Raw genomic sequence first — 17676 nt, forward strand, 5'->3', positions numbered from 1 at the left:
AACCCTTAGATTTTCAAATTTGGATTTTGAGAGACCCTTTTAATCAAATAACCCTTATTGAAATGTGCTTGGAAGCTCATGTATAAAGATTGTCATACATATACTAGCTCCAACTAAATCAATCTCACAAAGGAGTTGCATTAGTTTCTCATCTTTGGTTTACTGGTTGATGATTGTAGATTCAATCTTGAAAAGAACTGTTCATGATACAATATTTATTGCATGAGGCAGTGTATCAGAACTTTGATAAAATAATCTCCCTCATGAACTCTTCGGGTGCTGCAAAACAGAGGGGAAAGAGTAGGAGTGAATCATATTAGGGAAACTAAAAGCTTGAAAAATATGTGTTAAATTGTGAAGCTGCAAATATTTAGTTATAAAGATTTATATCTTCGTTTTTCTCGACACTAAACCAAATTTCTTAAGGTGTGGTAGGAGAAAATTTGGGGAACAATGTCTTGATTGCTTGTAGTAGTTTGTTAGGATAGAATTTTAGTTGCTTCAACAGTGTGCCCAGCAATGTCCTATCAACAATATGTCAGTGTGATAGTGTGGCAAATCCAAGAAGTAGAAGAAAATTAGGAGAAAGTGATTGAAGAAGTAAAGAAAATTAAGATGTACCTTCTCCACCAGTGAAGAGATTGAACTGGCCAATGGCCTGACGAAGGAACATTTCGACACCACTCACAATGATGGCTCCAGCAGCCTCTGCTTCTTTTAATAATCTCGTTTTTCTGGGTGTGTAAACAGAATCAAAGACAAGCTGGTAATCCGACAGGGTCTCCTGAAATGCAAACAAATGATCTTGAGCATGAAAGCCAGATTGAGAAATATGGTCCTAGTCTGGATGGAAGAAGAGAGAACCTCAGCCACAGGAATTCGATCTGTATTTGGATGCATTCCTACAGGTGTTGCGTTTGCAAGGATTGCCCCTTTCTCAGGCTGGAAGTTGGCCACATCTTCATAAAGCTTAACTTCACCAGAAACCGCATGAGCAAGTGAATTTGCTCTATCTTTAGGGGAAGAACAATGAAGGTTGGAAAGAAGAGCTGTGATCCTTCCTGGTATAGACTTCTCTGGTTCATTAGGCCATGATCATGATGGGATGCAGCAAGGTATAAAAACGCGGTTCACTCATCTCATAAGGAGAAAGGGGGTGGAAAAGTGGGATGCATAAATGCAAGTAACACTGCTTTCCCAATGGGATGAGAAAATGACCACTCCAAGGGGGTGATGTGCCACACATTGGTTGGAAACCTAATGAACTTGAGAGGCCTATACCAGAGAGAAGCTTCAGCCCTGGAACAAAATAAAGAACAATATCAGCATATAGGGGAAAAAGTACTATTGATTCATAATAAATAGAAAATGTTTAGTTTCTATACCAAAATCAAGGTCAAAAATGACCAGCTGTGCTCCCCGACTTCTAGCACCAAAGGCCAGTGCTCGTCCTGCACCTCCAGCACCAACTAGCACAAACTGTTTTCCAGTGAGTGGTGAATTAAGGGGTGCTTCTCCATTTGGCAATCCCCTTTCTGTGAAATTTTTGATGCACAAACATTAAGAAGTCAACCACAACAGAAAATTCAAGGGCACAATGAGAAATCCCGAACCATGCATCAGAAATAAATGCCAAACCACGCGTCAGAAATAATAGGGGGCTTGCTTGATTTGTTAACTATGAGCATCTTGCACTAGATAAGAGAAATTACAAGTGATTTTCAAGGAACCGAAGTCATAGGCCCTGTTTGACAACTATTTTCAATAACAGTTCTCTATTTTTTAAAACAAAAAAACTGAAAAACACACTTGGCAATCAGAAACTATTTTATGTTTTCTATTATCAGAAAACAGAAAACAGGATGTTTTCAGATAATTTCTTTTAGTTGTTTTTAGTTGTTCTTTTAGAGCTATTTTAAAGAATAATTATACAAACATATATAGTGATTAAAAATAAAGCTATGGACATAAAAATTATTTTTAAAACATATTTAAAAATTTTAAAAACAATTTTAGATTCCCAAATAGACTTTTGTTTTACAAAACATCATAGAATAGTTTTCAAAAATTGTTCCTAAAAACTATTTTTTCAGAACTGATTTAAAAAACAGTTACCAAATAAGGCCAAACAGCCTGACCAACTTCCTGAAACTGACATAAACTCATTCTGGAGGTACTAATCAACTAAAGAATGGCTAAATCTAATAAAACTTGTTCCTCCTAAAACATGCACAGGTCATGGATCATCTAAAGAAGTTTTGGGCGGTGTTCTACTGCCCTTCTAAATCCAAGACTAGATTAGTTTTAATAATAGCACAAAAATGTTGATTCAAGAAATTCCTAGGTGTCAGTGTTGGTACCTCTCAGAGCATCCTCAATTGCAGTTATGGAAGCCTCACAATCTGTATTATAACCAATCAGCTTCCCATCACTAGGCCTCCGCATAATAGTATTAACAGCACCTATAGACTGGCAAATATGCAAAAGTTGATTCAGTTGTCAATGCTATACGCAGGGTAAATTGCAACTATGTTCCCCTGCCATTGCAGATCATCTTGATAGTCAAAATCATGGTTTAAAACATCAAATGTCACAGGTCTCTCCCATCAGGATGATATAAAATCCAGACAGATCAAGGAAATAGATTGTTGTGAGGTTGCAATGAGATGAAAGGACAAATTAGAAATATAGCACAACTCCTCTTCACTGCAAGCCTCTTCACTTTGTCTGGTAAACAATCAAACGTGTCACATTAAAAGATGGTTCTAGGGCAGCTAGTAAATTTGGTAGAAGTTTGTAACTGCAAGACTGTCTTCAAGGTCCCTGCTATATATATATAAAAGAGAGGGAGGGAGGGAGAGGGGGGAGGGGGGAGAGAAAGGTAGACAAAAAGAGAGAGACATGCCATTTTATCGTTCTTTTCAATGAAATGCTCAAACTAATACTATGTCTCATGATGTGATCTGTGCTAGGAGATTGAACAAAAGAGGTTCACAACAAAGGATAGCAGAGACCTGAAAGTTCCTCCAAGAGAGACTGACATGATAAAACCAATACTATGTACCATGATGTGCCCTCTGTGAGTGTGTGTGTGTGAGAGAGAGAGAGAGAGAGATGAAATGATGGAACCAATACTACATAACATGATGTGCTTTGTGCTAGATAACTGAACAGGCAAGGTTCACAACAGAGAACAGCATAACCCAACAAGGTCCTCTGTGTGTGTGTGCGTGTGTGTGTGTGTGTGTGTGTGTGAGAGAGAGAGAGAGAGAGAGAGAGAGAGAGAAAGAAAGAGATCCTTCTTTTCAATGAAAAGTGGAAACTAGCACTAAATACCACGAAGAGGAGAGGCTCACAACACAGTATAGCAGTACCCAGCAGGTTACCCAATGCAAAAATTTGTTTTTCTTTTTAAATGAAAGCTGAGTTTGAAGCCTTGATCCAGATTTAGCTCCAGCAGAGACAATTGATCTTAAGCTCACCCGCATATTGGGAACTGGATAAATGAAGCAAATGCACAAAAGCGTACAGCTATAAAATCTTAATATAATTTCGAAATTTGACATGAAAAATAGGCCAACCTGAGCAAGTGGATGAAGTTCATCACAAAATCCAGTTACAGCTTCCTTGTATGGAATCCCAACACTACAGTTCACACATATGATGAAGAAAGAAACCATGTTAAAGATCCACAGGAGAAAAATCATAAATGGATCATTACAATAAATGAGCAGATCTAGCCTAAACAGAGCCATCTCAAACAAATTAATCATGAGGCAGCACAAAAGCAACTAGATTTCATCAGTGCTATTGGTCATAATCTAAATAATGTATGTACAATGGAGAGTCATTTTGATTGTGGCAACAGATACTAAAATCAGGAAAAGAGCCTTGTTGTCTGTGGATGGGGTCTGCCTCATTTTGATGATAGTGGTGGCTTGCTCTTTATCATTATAGCAAATAAAATAGTTTATAAGTGGATATTGTATAGCCTATCTATATTTATTACACAATCTCCAAAACAAACCCTCCAATGCTGCCAAACCCCAACCCACCACCACCAAAGGGAAAAAAAATCACATGTGCAAAAGAAAGCAGGTCATATCAATGAAAGAAAAATCACAGTTCTCAGACAAAATACTACTTCTAATCAGAAAAACATAATTTTTTTCCTAGCCTTCTAGAGAGACTAGGTTTGCATCTGGCATACCTAAAACCAGCAAAGTCAGGGCTTGAGTAAATGCTAAAGAATTCCTTGAGATCATCAACCAGCATTGGAACATAGATTCCATTGTAGTTCACATGTCTAAAGGCAGGATTATGCAAAATAGGGCCTTTGCTGTGGCCAACTGGTTTTGAGATGAGCCCAAAAACTTTAGTATCCTTGTTTATATACTGAACTTTGTAAGCTTCTCTAAGGCTCTCTAAAGTAGGCAGGCCAGCCACCGGACTTCCTTCCATTGATCCATAGACTAGAAAACCTCCAAATTTTCGACACAATATCTGGCTCATAAAACCTCTATCCCCAATTGAGTAGGCTATTAGCGGCATCTGCAGGTAGTAGCAACAGCATTAATTGTCATGCCACACTAAATAAATGAAACTACCATAAATTTCAAAAGACTGAATAAAGTTATATCTTATCCTTCTAAGGTTAATTTCACTCACCTTCCCTAAGGTTTGGGCTAAATATATTTAGCTATTATTAGTTTGAAATTTCGTCAAATATCTCTCATACCCTTCTCATTGTTAATTTCACATGCCCATCTCATTGAGATTAAAAAGACGTATTCTATCATAACTCATTTCTGCCAAGAAAAAAAAAATGCAGCAAGAAGAAATCCACCTTCCCTACCTACCCTTCTCATTATTAATTCCACTCACCTTCCCTTTAACTCAAAGTAAGGGAAGTATTTTACAAAATTTCAAACTAATGGTGGTGAAATGTATTTAGTCCAAACCTCAGGGAAGGTGAGTGAAATTAACTCTACCTCTTTACCATTCATTTTTTTTCCTTTTTTTTTTCTTTTGACCTAACTTTAGCTCCAATTTTAAGGAGGAAAAAACTAAATTGAAAATTTTGTTTATAATTTTTGAGGTTCTCTTGTTTGAATTTTTATTTTTTAATTACAACTTATATTTTCAGTGCAGTTTCACCATACCACCTCATACCTGGCAATGTGAAAGCAAATGAAAAATCTTGGTTATTTCTGTAATATTAGTTGCATTGATGACAAGTTTGATCATATCTGCTCCAGTAGATTGCAAAAGTGCAACACGACAGATGAGATCTTCTATTGGAGGGGTCACACCATCCACATAGCATGACACTATTGTTCTGCTACTGCTATGCTGATCCATCTTCTGTTTCCCTAAGAAATCAGAAGCCACCTGCACATTCTTACAGTTCAGGTTCATGTGAAATGATTGTCAGGAAAGCATCAATTAAAGAATTAGACCTCAAGGCCTTCCCGATGACTTATCTGTGATGCACAGAAATCAATGACAGTTCAGCCAAGGAGAAACTACATATCTCATTTGTGGTTATTCAGATGAAGAGTGGTTGGCAATCCCCCCGTCTTTAAATTTCCTTTTTGAAGAGATCCAAAAATATAAAAGTAAAAAATAAAAGACAAGAAGAAGGAAATCATACTTGCATGCATATTTCTGGATCATCCCTGGCATTGCACAATGGAAAGCCAGGGAACCTATCAAATTCCCTACTGGTTATTAAATGATCACTCGTCCATTACTTAAAAGGAGAGGGTAGAACATAATTCCTCAGCTTCTTAACTACCTAAGAGAATGATACAGTGACAACTAAGGTGAGATTAAGCACCAGTAAAGAGAGGTGGGTTATAAATGTTGATATGACCTTGCAAAGATATATAAAACAACTAATGTGTTTGTTGTGTATGTTTTTCTAAATGGTCCAAATGTAAAATTTTCGCACATTAGTATATCAGTGTACAATGACTCTTAGTATTATTACGGAATTGATTCCAATGCTGATTCAAATATATGTAGAATTCATTATTAACTAGGTTCAGGAACACCATATTGTGTTAGAAATGTCATCAACTTAAGGATTTACGGAATCAGAATGAATACTTGAAATTTGGATTGATAATTCCAAGGAGGTGACTGTGTAGGAAGAGCAATTATTATAATGTACAGAAGGTGATCCATAGACATGCTGATCTTGCTCCATTTACAGTAGCCTTGTGAAAAACCACCAAGACCCATGAAACCAGGTCTATTTCCTAATTACCCTGTTCAGAAACTTCAGATTATTTCCCCTTGTAAGCATTATGTCTATCACATAGGAATATTTTCAAAATTTTTGTCAATATTGCAAAACTTCCATCCTTTGTCTTGCTCTTCAACATAACCTCTTTTGATTTTAGTGCAAATAGGTGGATTACAGTGAATTTTCATGTGTTTATAATCTTTTGATGCATTTAGGAATGAAAATTATTACTGCATTTACTAGTTTTTAGTACATAATAGATGCTTCTGGACAGTTTTTTTTACCAGGATTGATAGACTCTATAGGAAGTTCTTCTAATTTCTCTAGCATCCCTCTTTTAAAAATAACTGCCCCTCTTGTTGGATGGACAGCTTCATTAACTTCATTAATATTTTCCCTACCATAAGAGGGGGAAGATTGTAACTAGTCAAGATGAAAGCCCTTCCATGTGAGTGATCAACAAGCAATTCCCCTGCATGGAAGCTGTTTCACATCAAACAACAATAAACTCAACAGTTGGAAGTACAATATGCTTTAAATGGATTCACTCCCAATGGCTTTGGAGTTAGGTATTCACAGCAATATTCTTAACATACCACAAGTTTCTGTGGCAAGATGTCTAGCAGGCATCAGAATAACAAGTTCAAAGTTCAATATAAATGCCAAGATTAAGATCTTTGTTCTTACAAGCAGTTAATTTACTGGGAGAGGATGCATAAAACCTTGATAAATAGGATGAAAATAATGCAACAAAAAAAAAAACTCAAATGGCATTAATCAATTGATTTGTTCCTATTCTAAGTAAAATGTCAATATCTAAGCATTACCTTGAGCTCAAAATCAATATAATCAGCTCCTAATTTTTCAGCTAAATGAAGTGCTTCCAATCTTGAGTGTTCATCACCCTCATACTGACCACCTTCCCATTTTGGCCTGAAAAGAAAATTGGAATTGCATAATATTTGACCTGATAGAAGTTTTTAAGGTTTAAATTTCCATACTAGGACACTTGTGTATAGGTTTTTTTCCCTTCAAACAATGAAAGGTGCTTAGTGGTTCACCAGGAAGATGGTAGGCAATGAGGACACTCTAATAACATTAAAAAAATATAAAAAGAACAAAGATAAAAATAATAACGTAATATATTCTTTAAAAGGTAGAAGCAACACCACTTAAGGATGAGATCAGAGGTCACTTAAGATGGTCTGATAAAGTCTGATGATAACCTGTAAGGAGGACCAATGTGTTTCAAGTAGAGAACTTCATAGGCAGACCAAAAAGGACTGGGCCAGTAGAAAAGACACGGTGCCTCTTAAGTAAATTGAAGATATGCCCTGGAGCACTGAACTAAGAATCATGTAACTGACCAAATAACTGGAAACAAGGGTAGAAGGAAGGTAGAATCCTGACAAAAGCCATATAGACTGCCTTTAAAATTTCAGTTTTGAAATTAATATGATGTTGATAATCATTTTGAAAAAGGCCAGTTAATATCAGTTTGGCATAAAACTGCCTGCTAAATTGCCACATAAACTTACACCAAGTACAACTTGGTTCTTCCTAAAGGCAGTCTAACATTATCATGTTAACCTATGAACTCTATCACCTTTTTTTTCTCTTTTTGATGGGCAAAGAGGAAATAGATTCACAACACCTAGAAAATGGGCACACCAAAGTACACACAGCCTCTGAACTCTCACCTATACTACTTTTCCTATGTTTTCTTCAGTTTGAGAAAATAGTACAACAAAGACACCTAACAAATCACAATGAATAATGACATAGGTTACACTTGCACATACAGTAGACAAGTAATTTGACGCAATGTATAACTTAACACTAAACCAAATATGAAATGACAAACTTATTAAAAAGCTTTTAAACTTGAAAAGGAGTTAAGCCAATTGCACAAAGAGTAAGTATAATAATTGACACAGAAAGTTCATAATAAACCTAAGTGAAACATGAAAATTATTTGAAACAGCCAATTTTTTTAACTCCAAAAATAAACCATAAAGTTCAGCATATATCTTAGACAAGATTGTTTTGGCTCCTCTGTGGGCCTTGTTATTACCAGTGTTTTTCCAATTTCACCACATCAGCACCAAAAAAGTATCAGGATCCACTATATGATGAGTCTCACTTAGTTTATTCAACACATTCAAATAATCCAAATTCTATTATTGTAGCCATTGAATCTCAAACACAAATCAAATGACTAAAAATCATTTAATTAAAGTGATTTTCATCATCCATTAAATAAGACTCATCCGATGGTGGATCCTGACCCTTTCTTTAATGCTAATTATTTGTGAACAGAACAAGCATGAACTATTCTATCTATTTCAGAGCGAACCCAAATCCATATCAAAACTTCGTAACTTTTTACACACCATACAAATGAAATCTTCCAAAAGTCATTGAATCATGAGAATGCTGAGCACCCTCACTATGATGTCAATAAATCTCCTAACCAGCATCATGGTTTTTGCCACGAGCACCCAATTGCTATGGCCATTCCAATACCTTAATTTTAGCTCTAACCACATTATTATCTGATCATACACCCTTGTCAAAGTTCGAAAACTTTGGCCCTGCGTACAATTGCTAATGCATTTGAGTCTAAAATATTGGTATGAGAACCACATCAATGTGCCACAAATGGCTAGGTGCCTACATAAAAAACCTTGTCAGAAATGTGGACCCAGAGAAGAAGCCCATGCCATTAAACTTTTTCCCATCTCACAATTCACGTTGGATAATGACTCCCAGTCCCAAAATACATTACCTAACAAGAACTACAAAATTAAGTTTCAAAAGAAAAAAAAAATTCAAAGCACAAACCTCCAATGGCAGAAAACAAGCTTATCACACAAGTACATAATACAAACATATATATATATATATATATATATATATATATATATATATATATATATATATATCTAAATATGACAGTTAGCTATACCGATAAACGATCATCACTGGCAATGGCTTGTTTCTTAGAATGATTTCAAGATCTTGTTGAGGGTGGAAGTTGTTTATATAGTCCAGCCTGACTTCAACCAAGTCAGCGCCTTCCACCTTCGCCTTATGCATGTCTCTCACCATCTGCTCGACCGATTGACCCATCAATGGAGTGCAAATCATCGTTTCCTTCTTCAAAACTCCAACATCATCCATTCGGAAAAAAAATATATTAAAAACCCACAATCCAGAACAAGTAGAAGTCGAAATAAAACAATCAGTGGCCGAAAGATATTGAACAACAGAGCGGATATAAAGGAAGCTAATAAGGGTATTTAGAGAAGGAGATTGCAGATAAGCCAAGGGTGCCGGGTCTTATTCGAATTCCAAGATTGACCATTCCCGAAATATGCTAAACAGCTATAATAAAAATATATCATATCATTGTCATCCAACTATGGAAAGTATGAGGTGTTTGCCTATAATTTTATTCCAAAAATACCCTTTATATTTAAATATTCTTAAAGATCATGTCGACTCAATTGAATATATCACACAACCAGCTTTCCTTGCAATAACTAAGGATAACATTTCATGCTAAATGAACTACTCACATAGAGGAATTTAGAACATATTATAGTTTCAACCTACAGTTTATGATACTCAAAATTATTATCAAGAAAATTTTTTTGATACATAATACCAAATAAATTCCTCTCGTGCGTTAGTCTTAAAGAAAAATTATTATATTATACTCTTAAGGAACTTAGATCCAGCAAATGGGCTTTGCAATAGAACTGGAATAGTGTGCAAAGGTTTTGAGCCAAATGTAATATCGACACAAATAATAGGACAATATGCTGGAAAACAAGTGTTACTTCAAAAAATACTTTTTTTTATCAACAGAAAATGAAGGATATCCTTTCCAATTCAAATAATCTCAATTGTCAATTTGACTTAGTTTTACAATGATTATAAACAAAGCATAAGTTCAAACAATACCATATGTTAGTACATATTTACCACAAAATATCTTCTTACATTGTCAATTATATGTTGCATTATCACATGACACTTCAATGACAACAATAAAAGTTATCATCAAATAAAACACTTCCAAATGTACCATTGGCAAAGGATCTTCTACTAAGAATGTGGTATATAAAGAAATCTTAATTCCATGAAGATAATGAACTTGCACATATTTTGTACTTTTAATTATTTTAATTAATTAGTTTCCTTTGTTTCATACCTTTAAATTTCTTATCATAACTAATTTTATTCTTTAAATTTTTTTTTTATAACCATGATGTCAAATGAAGAAATTAATACTCGATGCTTTATACCTCTTAGCATGCTTCGACATTTTCATAGGGATTGAACTATATAAGTGTTTGTTCTTTATTGAGGATCAATAAAACTATATAATACTTTAAAAAGATCCAGGAAACTTTGGAAGATAATATTAATGGATAATAAGATTTGATAAAGTTTATTTATAATTACGTTCATATTTACTTTAATTTACTTTTTGTTTAATTTAAGTATGCATCTAAATATCTTTTTATGTTCCCATAGGGTATAAGAATGCAAACAATTTTATTCAATAATGCAATTGACATGTTTGAGAAAGAATTCATTTAAGAAAAAACATATTTTATTTCAAATAGATTGATTAAATAAGTGAATGCTAATTTTCTAAATATTCATGACACTCTTGAGTTGACACTATCTATCCATTTTTGAGTAGAGGAGGCTACAATTAGCATTGACCTATCACAATGTACAACTTTATCCAATTTAGGGACATCAACCATCATTTAGAAACCAACGATCTAATAGATAAGTAGATATATATTATTTGGGAAATTTCTTTTATTTTTACAATTTTAAGATACTAACATTCCAATGTTTTCATATTTCCTTCTAGATTTTTTAGTTGTGAAGTTTGATCCTTTTGTTTTCATAAAGAGATACGGAGTTTTTGGTGACACTTATAAGCACAATGTTACACTAATGAATTCATCATACATATTTATATTCTTCTAAAATTAATATTTTTTTTCTTAAGGAAACTAATATTTGGGTTTTTAGATTCTAATAGTTATAAATTTATAACATATTTTATTCATATTTATTGTAGTTCTGATACAACTATATTAACATTATAGGGAGATCTTATAAGAAATGGAGGTCATTTATTAGAAGAGCAAATTGCTTATAAACCAATAATTACATTATCAAAAGCAAAAATCACAACATATGAAGATATACATTACACATTATTTAACTTTTTTATATATATTTTTACTTGTTGGTTATATCTATCAGTATCAACCATTTAAAAATTTTATTGATAATTAGGGAAGTTTATGCCTATCTACATTGTTGATTACCTCACTTCATGTCAATCTCGATTTAGAAGAAGTTGTGAAAATTAAATAATGGTACACTTTAAAAAGTTAATGTCTCCCAAAAAAAAAATATTCTCTCTACCTTCATATACCAATATCATATTAATATGAATTGCAAACTTAATTTGCAAGTCAAACTCTATTATGAATGCAAGTATGATAAGAATAGTTAGCCCAACAAAGATTATGTCCTTAAAACGCATCACACTTTCTAATTTAATAGAATGACCATTATCTAAATTCAAGGTATATGACATCCTATGCAAGGGAAAAACACCTATTTATATTTCTTTGATTATGATACTCAAATTAAAACTATTGTTTGTTCAAACTTATAGAAAATTCATTATTCATTTAAAGCAACAATTGTCAATACCAACAATATGAATGAACCTTGGTACAATGCACGCACAAAATGTAATAAGAAAGTGGTATTAAAAGACCAAATAGTGAACTGTGTAATATGTTGCAACACCAATGCAAACTATTGTCCAATTTAATGTCTCATTCATGTTGGCTATTAAACATTCAAGTAATAATGATATTAAAATTCCTTCTTCTTTAGTCATTTTATCGATTAATGAAATTAATATAGGTATAAGTCTAATATGCTTAGACTTACAATTGCTAATGGAGTTCACTAAGTTATCTTAACCTTGTTTGACGCTATGGAAAAAGTCATTGGATGTCCTGTAACTGAGTTCGTTGAAACCAAAAAAACATGTGTAATATTTCAAACTTGTAACAAATTATGTTTATGATTAGAAAAAAAAAAAAAAAAAACACTCTTCCAATCTAACTTCATCGACTTTGTATTTTAAGAAGGAATGGATAGTTTGTTTTATAAAGGGTTGATCCACTTTTATGGAAGTCATTAGTTTTTCCTCACAAAGATTAATAAATGAATGACACAATCCAAATGTTAGCAAAGTTCATTATAAAAGTAGTCTATAATAAAGAAGATACAAACATTGTCAATTCAAGCAATGATAATAACTTACTATCATGAAAACAACTCTAAATTGTCAAAAACTAAACTAAACTTTATTTCTTATAAATGCTCTTTTAACATTAGTCTGTTGGTATACTAATTTCATTAGCAAATAAAGAAATAGAGCTAACAATTGACATTCTTGTTTTTGTTTGCACTCTCTTCTTATGTTATATTCTTTGTCCGACTTATGGTCCTAATATTGAGAGGATGGCTAACGTTATATCTTTGTTTAGGTTACACATGGACTTAATAATTGTGTGTAAACTATTCAATGATAGATCCTGGATTAGCACTGAATCTCTTTATTATTTTGTTGATATAGCCTATTATATTGGATGAGAATTTGTAGGTTAGGCTTGCAGCTAATAGTGTTGTCACCAAGGACATCAAAGAGCCTTGGGGACTATGGTGGCTTCCCTACTGTAAGAACTAAAAAAACCTATATCTTCATATTAGATATTTAGGTGTAGTCAGAGTTAATAGCATCTCTCAACGCCCTTAATATGAAATTTGGAACTAGACAATTGGGTAATATTAACATATAAAAAGAGTGTTGTGATATCATTGGTTATGATTGAAGTTTCAAAATGACAAATTTTCAAGAATCAGTCCTTTGTGATATTTTATAGTTGTTTTGGTGTAAAAATTGAGACATGAGAAATCTTTAGAGGGCGTTTGGCAATGATCGTAGGAAATGTTTTTAGTCTCTTTTTTACTTAAAAGATAAAAAAAATTTAAGTGTTAAAAAGACTAAAAATACTTTATAAAATCACTGTCAAACGTACTCTTATTCATATTCCAGTATGTGGTTATAGAAATCCAACACACCCATGATACCTTCAGTATGTTCTATTGAGGGCAATTTTAGTAGTAAAACTACCACCCCACAACTCAGACGAATAAAACTAAAACTATAGTGTGTATGTACACATGAGTAGTGAGTTTGAAATACAATCCTTTTCCAACTGCAAAATGTTAAAATATGGGGGAAATATGGAAGTATTGAAAATCTAATGAAGAGACAACCAATAATCCCAAATAAAATCAAAAGCAATAGCAGCTCATGTATGCTAATAAATAGTGAGTTTATAAGGAAAAGGGGTAGTGGTGTAGAGAGAGCAGAGAAGTGGACAGGCATTATATGAGTTTATGTGAAGGCAGCACCCACCCTTGTACCCATTAAAAGATAAGGCCGACCGACCAAAATACAGAGAAGTTTTGATTAAATTGTGATCCAAAGATGAAAAAGAGTCGAATAATCATTTTATGAAAATGGAATAACCGTCCATTTTGTGTTGTGTGTATAGTGGGTATACACTATACAATCAAATATACAAATATAAAAATCCCTGGGGTGATTCATGAATTTGTAATAGATCTATGAGGTAAGGGGTTGTTGTTGAGAAATCTAAAATTGGAAAGGAATTTTAAAATTCTTATGGAAATGGAATCATAGTCTAAATAGAATCATGATCTAAAAATATCCATTAACCATAGTCTAAAAAAGGGAATCCTTAAGCATAGTCAAAAAAATATATACCCAGTCGTTGATTCGTTCCAATTCATTGATTTAATCTGGTATAAATATCAGAAAAAGACGTGAGCGTCGTCTTCGCAAACCTGAAAAGTTTTCTTTATATTTAGAGTTAGAATTGGATTGGTCATACCTATCCAATAATCTAAATGACTCGCTATTCACTCTGTTTCTGGGTCATAATCATTATGTAGGAGAGATGGCCAAGTGGTTCAAGGCGTAGCATTGGAACTGCTATGTAAGCTTTTGTTTACCGAGGGTTCGAATCCCTCTCTTTCCGTACCTTCACCTAATTCACCAATGTTACTGACCGCACTGTATCAAATAACAAATATTCCAACAGTTAGACCTTTTTTTTTATATATAGATTCTCTATTCCTAATTGTTGTGGTACATAAAATACTGTACTATAAAGGGGGGACAAGGAATAAAAATATCCCTGCTGATCTATGATATATGAATGGGAGAAAAATCTCTGACCCCTTACCATAGGTCAATTTACTTCGGCGAAAAGGGGAGGGGGGGTCAAATTGACCGAACCCTCGTTATTTTAGTTAGGTTTAAGTTTGAGGAGAATAATATTCTACGACTAGCAATTCATTTATTTTCAAACCGACCCAGTTACTATCTATTATTTGATTGACTAATCCTTTAAATTAGAATGGGTGAAGAGTCAAATGTTTTGGCAATTCCTCATGGGAGGATGAATCAAAAACATTTTGAATCAAAGCTCTGGATTTTTGTTCATTCCCCGTCGTAATAATATCTCAGGGTTTGCAGCAATAACTTGGTATATCTACTATACGACCATTAACTAAAATATGTCTATGATTAACTAATTGGCGGGCTCCAAGAATAGTCGAAGCCATACCCAATCGAAAAAGGATGTTATCCAAATGCATTTCAAGTAATTGGAGTAAAACCCGACCTATTGCCCATTTGGCTTTTCTGGCGATATGAACATAGTTAAGTAATTGGCGTTCTGTAAGACCATAATGAAAACGCAATTTCTGTTTTTCTTCTAAACGAATACGATATTGAGATCTTTTCCCGGAACGTGATTGGTTTCGAAGATCACTTCCGGCTCTAGGCCTTTTACTAGTTAGTCCCGGTAAAGCCCCCAAACGGCGTATTTTTTTGAAACGAGGCCCTCGGTAACACGACATACAGACTCCTTATTTTATTGAAATTTCATTTTACAAAAAAACTTAAATTAAAACTAAACTAAATGATAAATGAAGCGAAATCTACTGAAGTATTGTACTACAAAGAATAATGAGATGAATTGTCTCAATATCTAGACCCTTTTGTATTGTTCTTGATTTGTTTTGCAGAGATCTAACTCCTATTTTGATTCATAGTTGTAAGTTCCTACGACATAATAGATCGGTTTTGGAGAAAGGAGAATAATCTTTATTCTTTGATTTTAAAGAGACATTATCAATAACCAAACAAATAGAGAAAAGCCAGCTATCGGAATCGAACCGATGACCATCGCATTACAAATGCGATGCTCTAAACTCTGAGCTAAGTGGGCTCACCAGAAATTGTGCATGCATAGAAATTCAGTAAATTGCTGGTACCTTAGCTATTAACTATTCCTTCTTAGCTAGTCACAATTAATATGAATATATAAAAGAATAAAGAATATAGATTCAAAAAAAAAATATTGAATATTAACGATTAATAGAATAGAGCAACATATAATTTCGATCTATTTATCAATTATATGTTTAAAAAGAATCAATATATTAATTAGATAGTAAGGTTTTCTTCTTTCTTTTTTCATTTTTCTTTTTGAATTCAAATAAAATTTGAAATTTATTTTATTGTTTTATATTATAATATTATTACATGTAGGATATGATTACATATCATATATCATATACTTTTCTATATAAGATAGAAATTCTCTATCTAATTATTAGATTAGAATCTTATTATTCTAATATACATATACATTATAATTCTATAATATAATTTTTTAAATATATTAATACTTAGTGATCATTAAATAATTATTAATGAATTCCCATTTTAGTTATAGAGGGTCTGCTCTAAGGACTAAGGAAAGGATAAGAAAAATGAAATATGAAATAGGAAGATGCAATCCAGATAAATGCAATTCAGATCATGATGAGACATTCCTTTGCTTTCATTTGGAAAGGTGGAAGCTACGACAAAAAAAAAAAAAAAGAATTGACCATTCGAGCATTCTCAAATTGTATGAGAAAGATGAGAAGAAAGGAAGCATATATGTGTGGTATATATCTCATGTATATTGAATTGCAGATACAGAAATGATAGAATCATTTCTGATTGGACCAAATACAAATATGGTCCCCAAGAGAGATGAGATGAAAGAAGATAGGCAAGAAAAAAAGGAGGAAGGACTTTTTAGGAATCGGTATCTAATGAATTCAAAGGTTCCAATATAAACATAAATGAAAGGAAAAGGGGAGCGGCATCACAAAAAGATTCAAATCTCAAAACAAAATAAGGGGGGATATGGCGAAATTGGTAGACGCTATGGACTTAATTGGATTGAGCCTTAATGTGGAAACCTATTAAGTGATAACTTTCAAATTCAGGGAAACCCTGGAATAAAAAATGGGCAATCCTGAGCCAAATCCTGTTTTCCGAAAACAACCAAGGGTTCAGAAAACGATAATAAAAAAAGGATAGGTGCAGAGACTCAATGGAAGCTGTTCTAACAAAAACAAATGGAGGACCCACATTGAGATTCGCATGAGCTGCAAGTTGCAGGCAAATTCACCGCTGATTAAGGAAGTGTAGCAGCCTGATGTTTAGTGAAAATGATACAGCGGTTGGTGGATGGTTGTCTTGTTTCTTGGAAAGTGATGTATCCCCACTGCAATATATAACTTTAAATTCTTTTTTAAAATGAAAATATTAAAATTATTTTTAAAATAATTTCAGTATGATTTTTTATTTTATATAATAACAATATATATCATATGAAAATTCTAAAATATATGCAAAAAAAATATATATAAATAAAAAAAAACAGTTATTGTCCTCTTTCAAATATATGAAAATTACCTTTTAAAAATATTATTATTAATATTAAATTTTAATAAAATTTTTATTAATTATTTTCAATAACATTATTAAAATGTTATATTATTAATAATAAAATAAAATAGGAAAATGAAAAAAAAACTAAAAATAAATTTAAATTATAAAAAATATTTGTTTTCACTTAAAATTTAACTTATGCAATTATAAAATATAAAAATTAAAAATACTTTTAAAAAATAAATTAAAAACATGAAATAAATGTGACATTTACAGATCAAAGGAAGAGTAAAAGAGTAAGAGTTAATATATATATATATATATATATATATATATATATATATATATTTCATAATTCATATCTTTAATATGAATTATGCTTAGATACGTAGAACATAGATGCATTATTTGCTTTACCTAACCCTAAAGCATAGTTGTCACTTGAATTTTCCAACGCAACGCATGTTAGAACATCAAG

General features: G+C 32.7%; 1 protein-coding gene and 2 non-coding genes across 5 annotated transcripts; 1 reads left to right on the forward strand and 2 right to left on the reverse strand.

Annotated features, from left to right (window-relative positions):
- Positions 1 to 37: 37 nt before the first annotated feature.
- On the reverse strand, positions 38 to 9565 carry LOC100253776 (bifunctional 3-dehydroquinate dehydratase/shikimate dehydrogenase, chloroplastic). Of its 3 annotated transcripts, XM_002270019.5 has the most exons (10): positions 9219 to 9562; positions 7078 to 7183; positions 5173 to 5391; positions 4211 to 4551; positions 3582 to 3645; positions 2361 to 2469; positions 1386 to 1535; positions 865 to 1013; positions 622 to 784; positions 38 to 279 (listed from the first exon to the last, which is right to left on the reverse strand). In XM_002270019.5, exons 1-10 carry the CDS (start codon positions 9431 to 9433, stop codon positions 236 to 238), a joined length of 1560 nt encoding a protein of 519 aa, XP_002270055.1. In that variant the 5' UTR covers positions 9434 to 9562; the 3' UTR covers positions 38 to 235. The 3 variants fall into 3 exon arrangements, with proteins under 3 accessions (XP_002270055.1, XP_019080266.1, XP_010660001.1); XM_019224721.2 differs by lacking the exon at positions 9219 to 9562 and having other exon boundaries at positions 5173 to 6722; positions 7078 to 7150; XM_010661699.3 differs by lacking the exons at positions 38 to 279; positions 622 to 784 and having other exon boundaries at positions 874 to 1299; positions 9219 to 9565.
- Positions 9566 to 14352: 4787 nt separating this feature from the next.
- Positions 14353 to 14439, forward strand: TRNAS-GGA (transfer RNA serine (anticodon GGA)). Its single transcript has one exon. It is a non-coding gene; the product is annotated as a tRNA-Ser (tRNA).
- Positions 14440 to 15623: 1184 nt separating this feature from the next.
- On the reverse strand, positions 15624 to 15696 carry TRNAT-UGU (transfer RNA threonine (anticodon UGU)). Its single transcript has one exon. It is a non-coding gene; the product is annotated as a tRNA-Thr (tRNA).
- Positions 15697 to 17676: the final 1980 nt, after the last annotated feature.

The sequence above is a fragment of the Vitis vinifera genome, chromosome 14 (genome assembly GCF_030704535.1).
Source record: "Vitis vinifera cultivar Pinot Noir 40024 chromosome 14, ASM3070453v1".
Taxonomy (NCBI): Eukaryota; Viridiplantae; Streptophyta; class Magnoliopsida; order Vitales; family Vitaceae; genus Vitis; species Vitis vinifera.

What these genes read in the sequence shown, in the direction of transcription:
- LOC100253776 (XM_002270019.5), bottom strand. Translation starts at nt 9,433, where the DNA reads ATGGATGATGTTGGAGTTTTGAAGAAGGAAACGATGATTTGCACTCCA. An exon ending in ATTTGCTTTCACATTGCCAG is followed by an intron (nt 4,552 to 5,172) that starts GTATGAGGTGGT and finishes TACTACCTGCAG; the next exon opens with ATGCCGCTAATAGCCTACTC. An exon ending in CCTGACTTTGCTGGTTTTAG is followed by an intron (nt 3,646 to 4,210) that starts GTATGCCAGATG and finishes TGTGAACTGTAG; the next exon opens with TGTTGGGATTCCATACAAGG.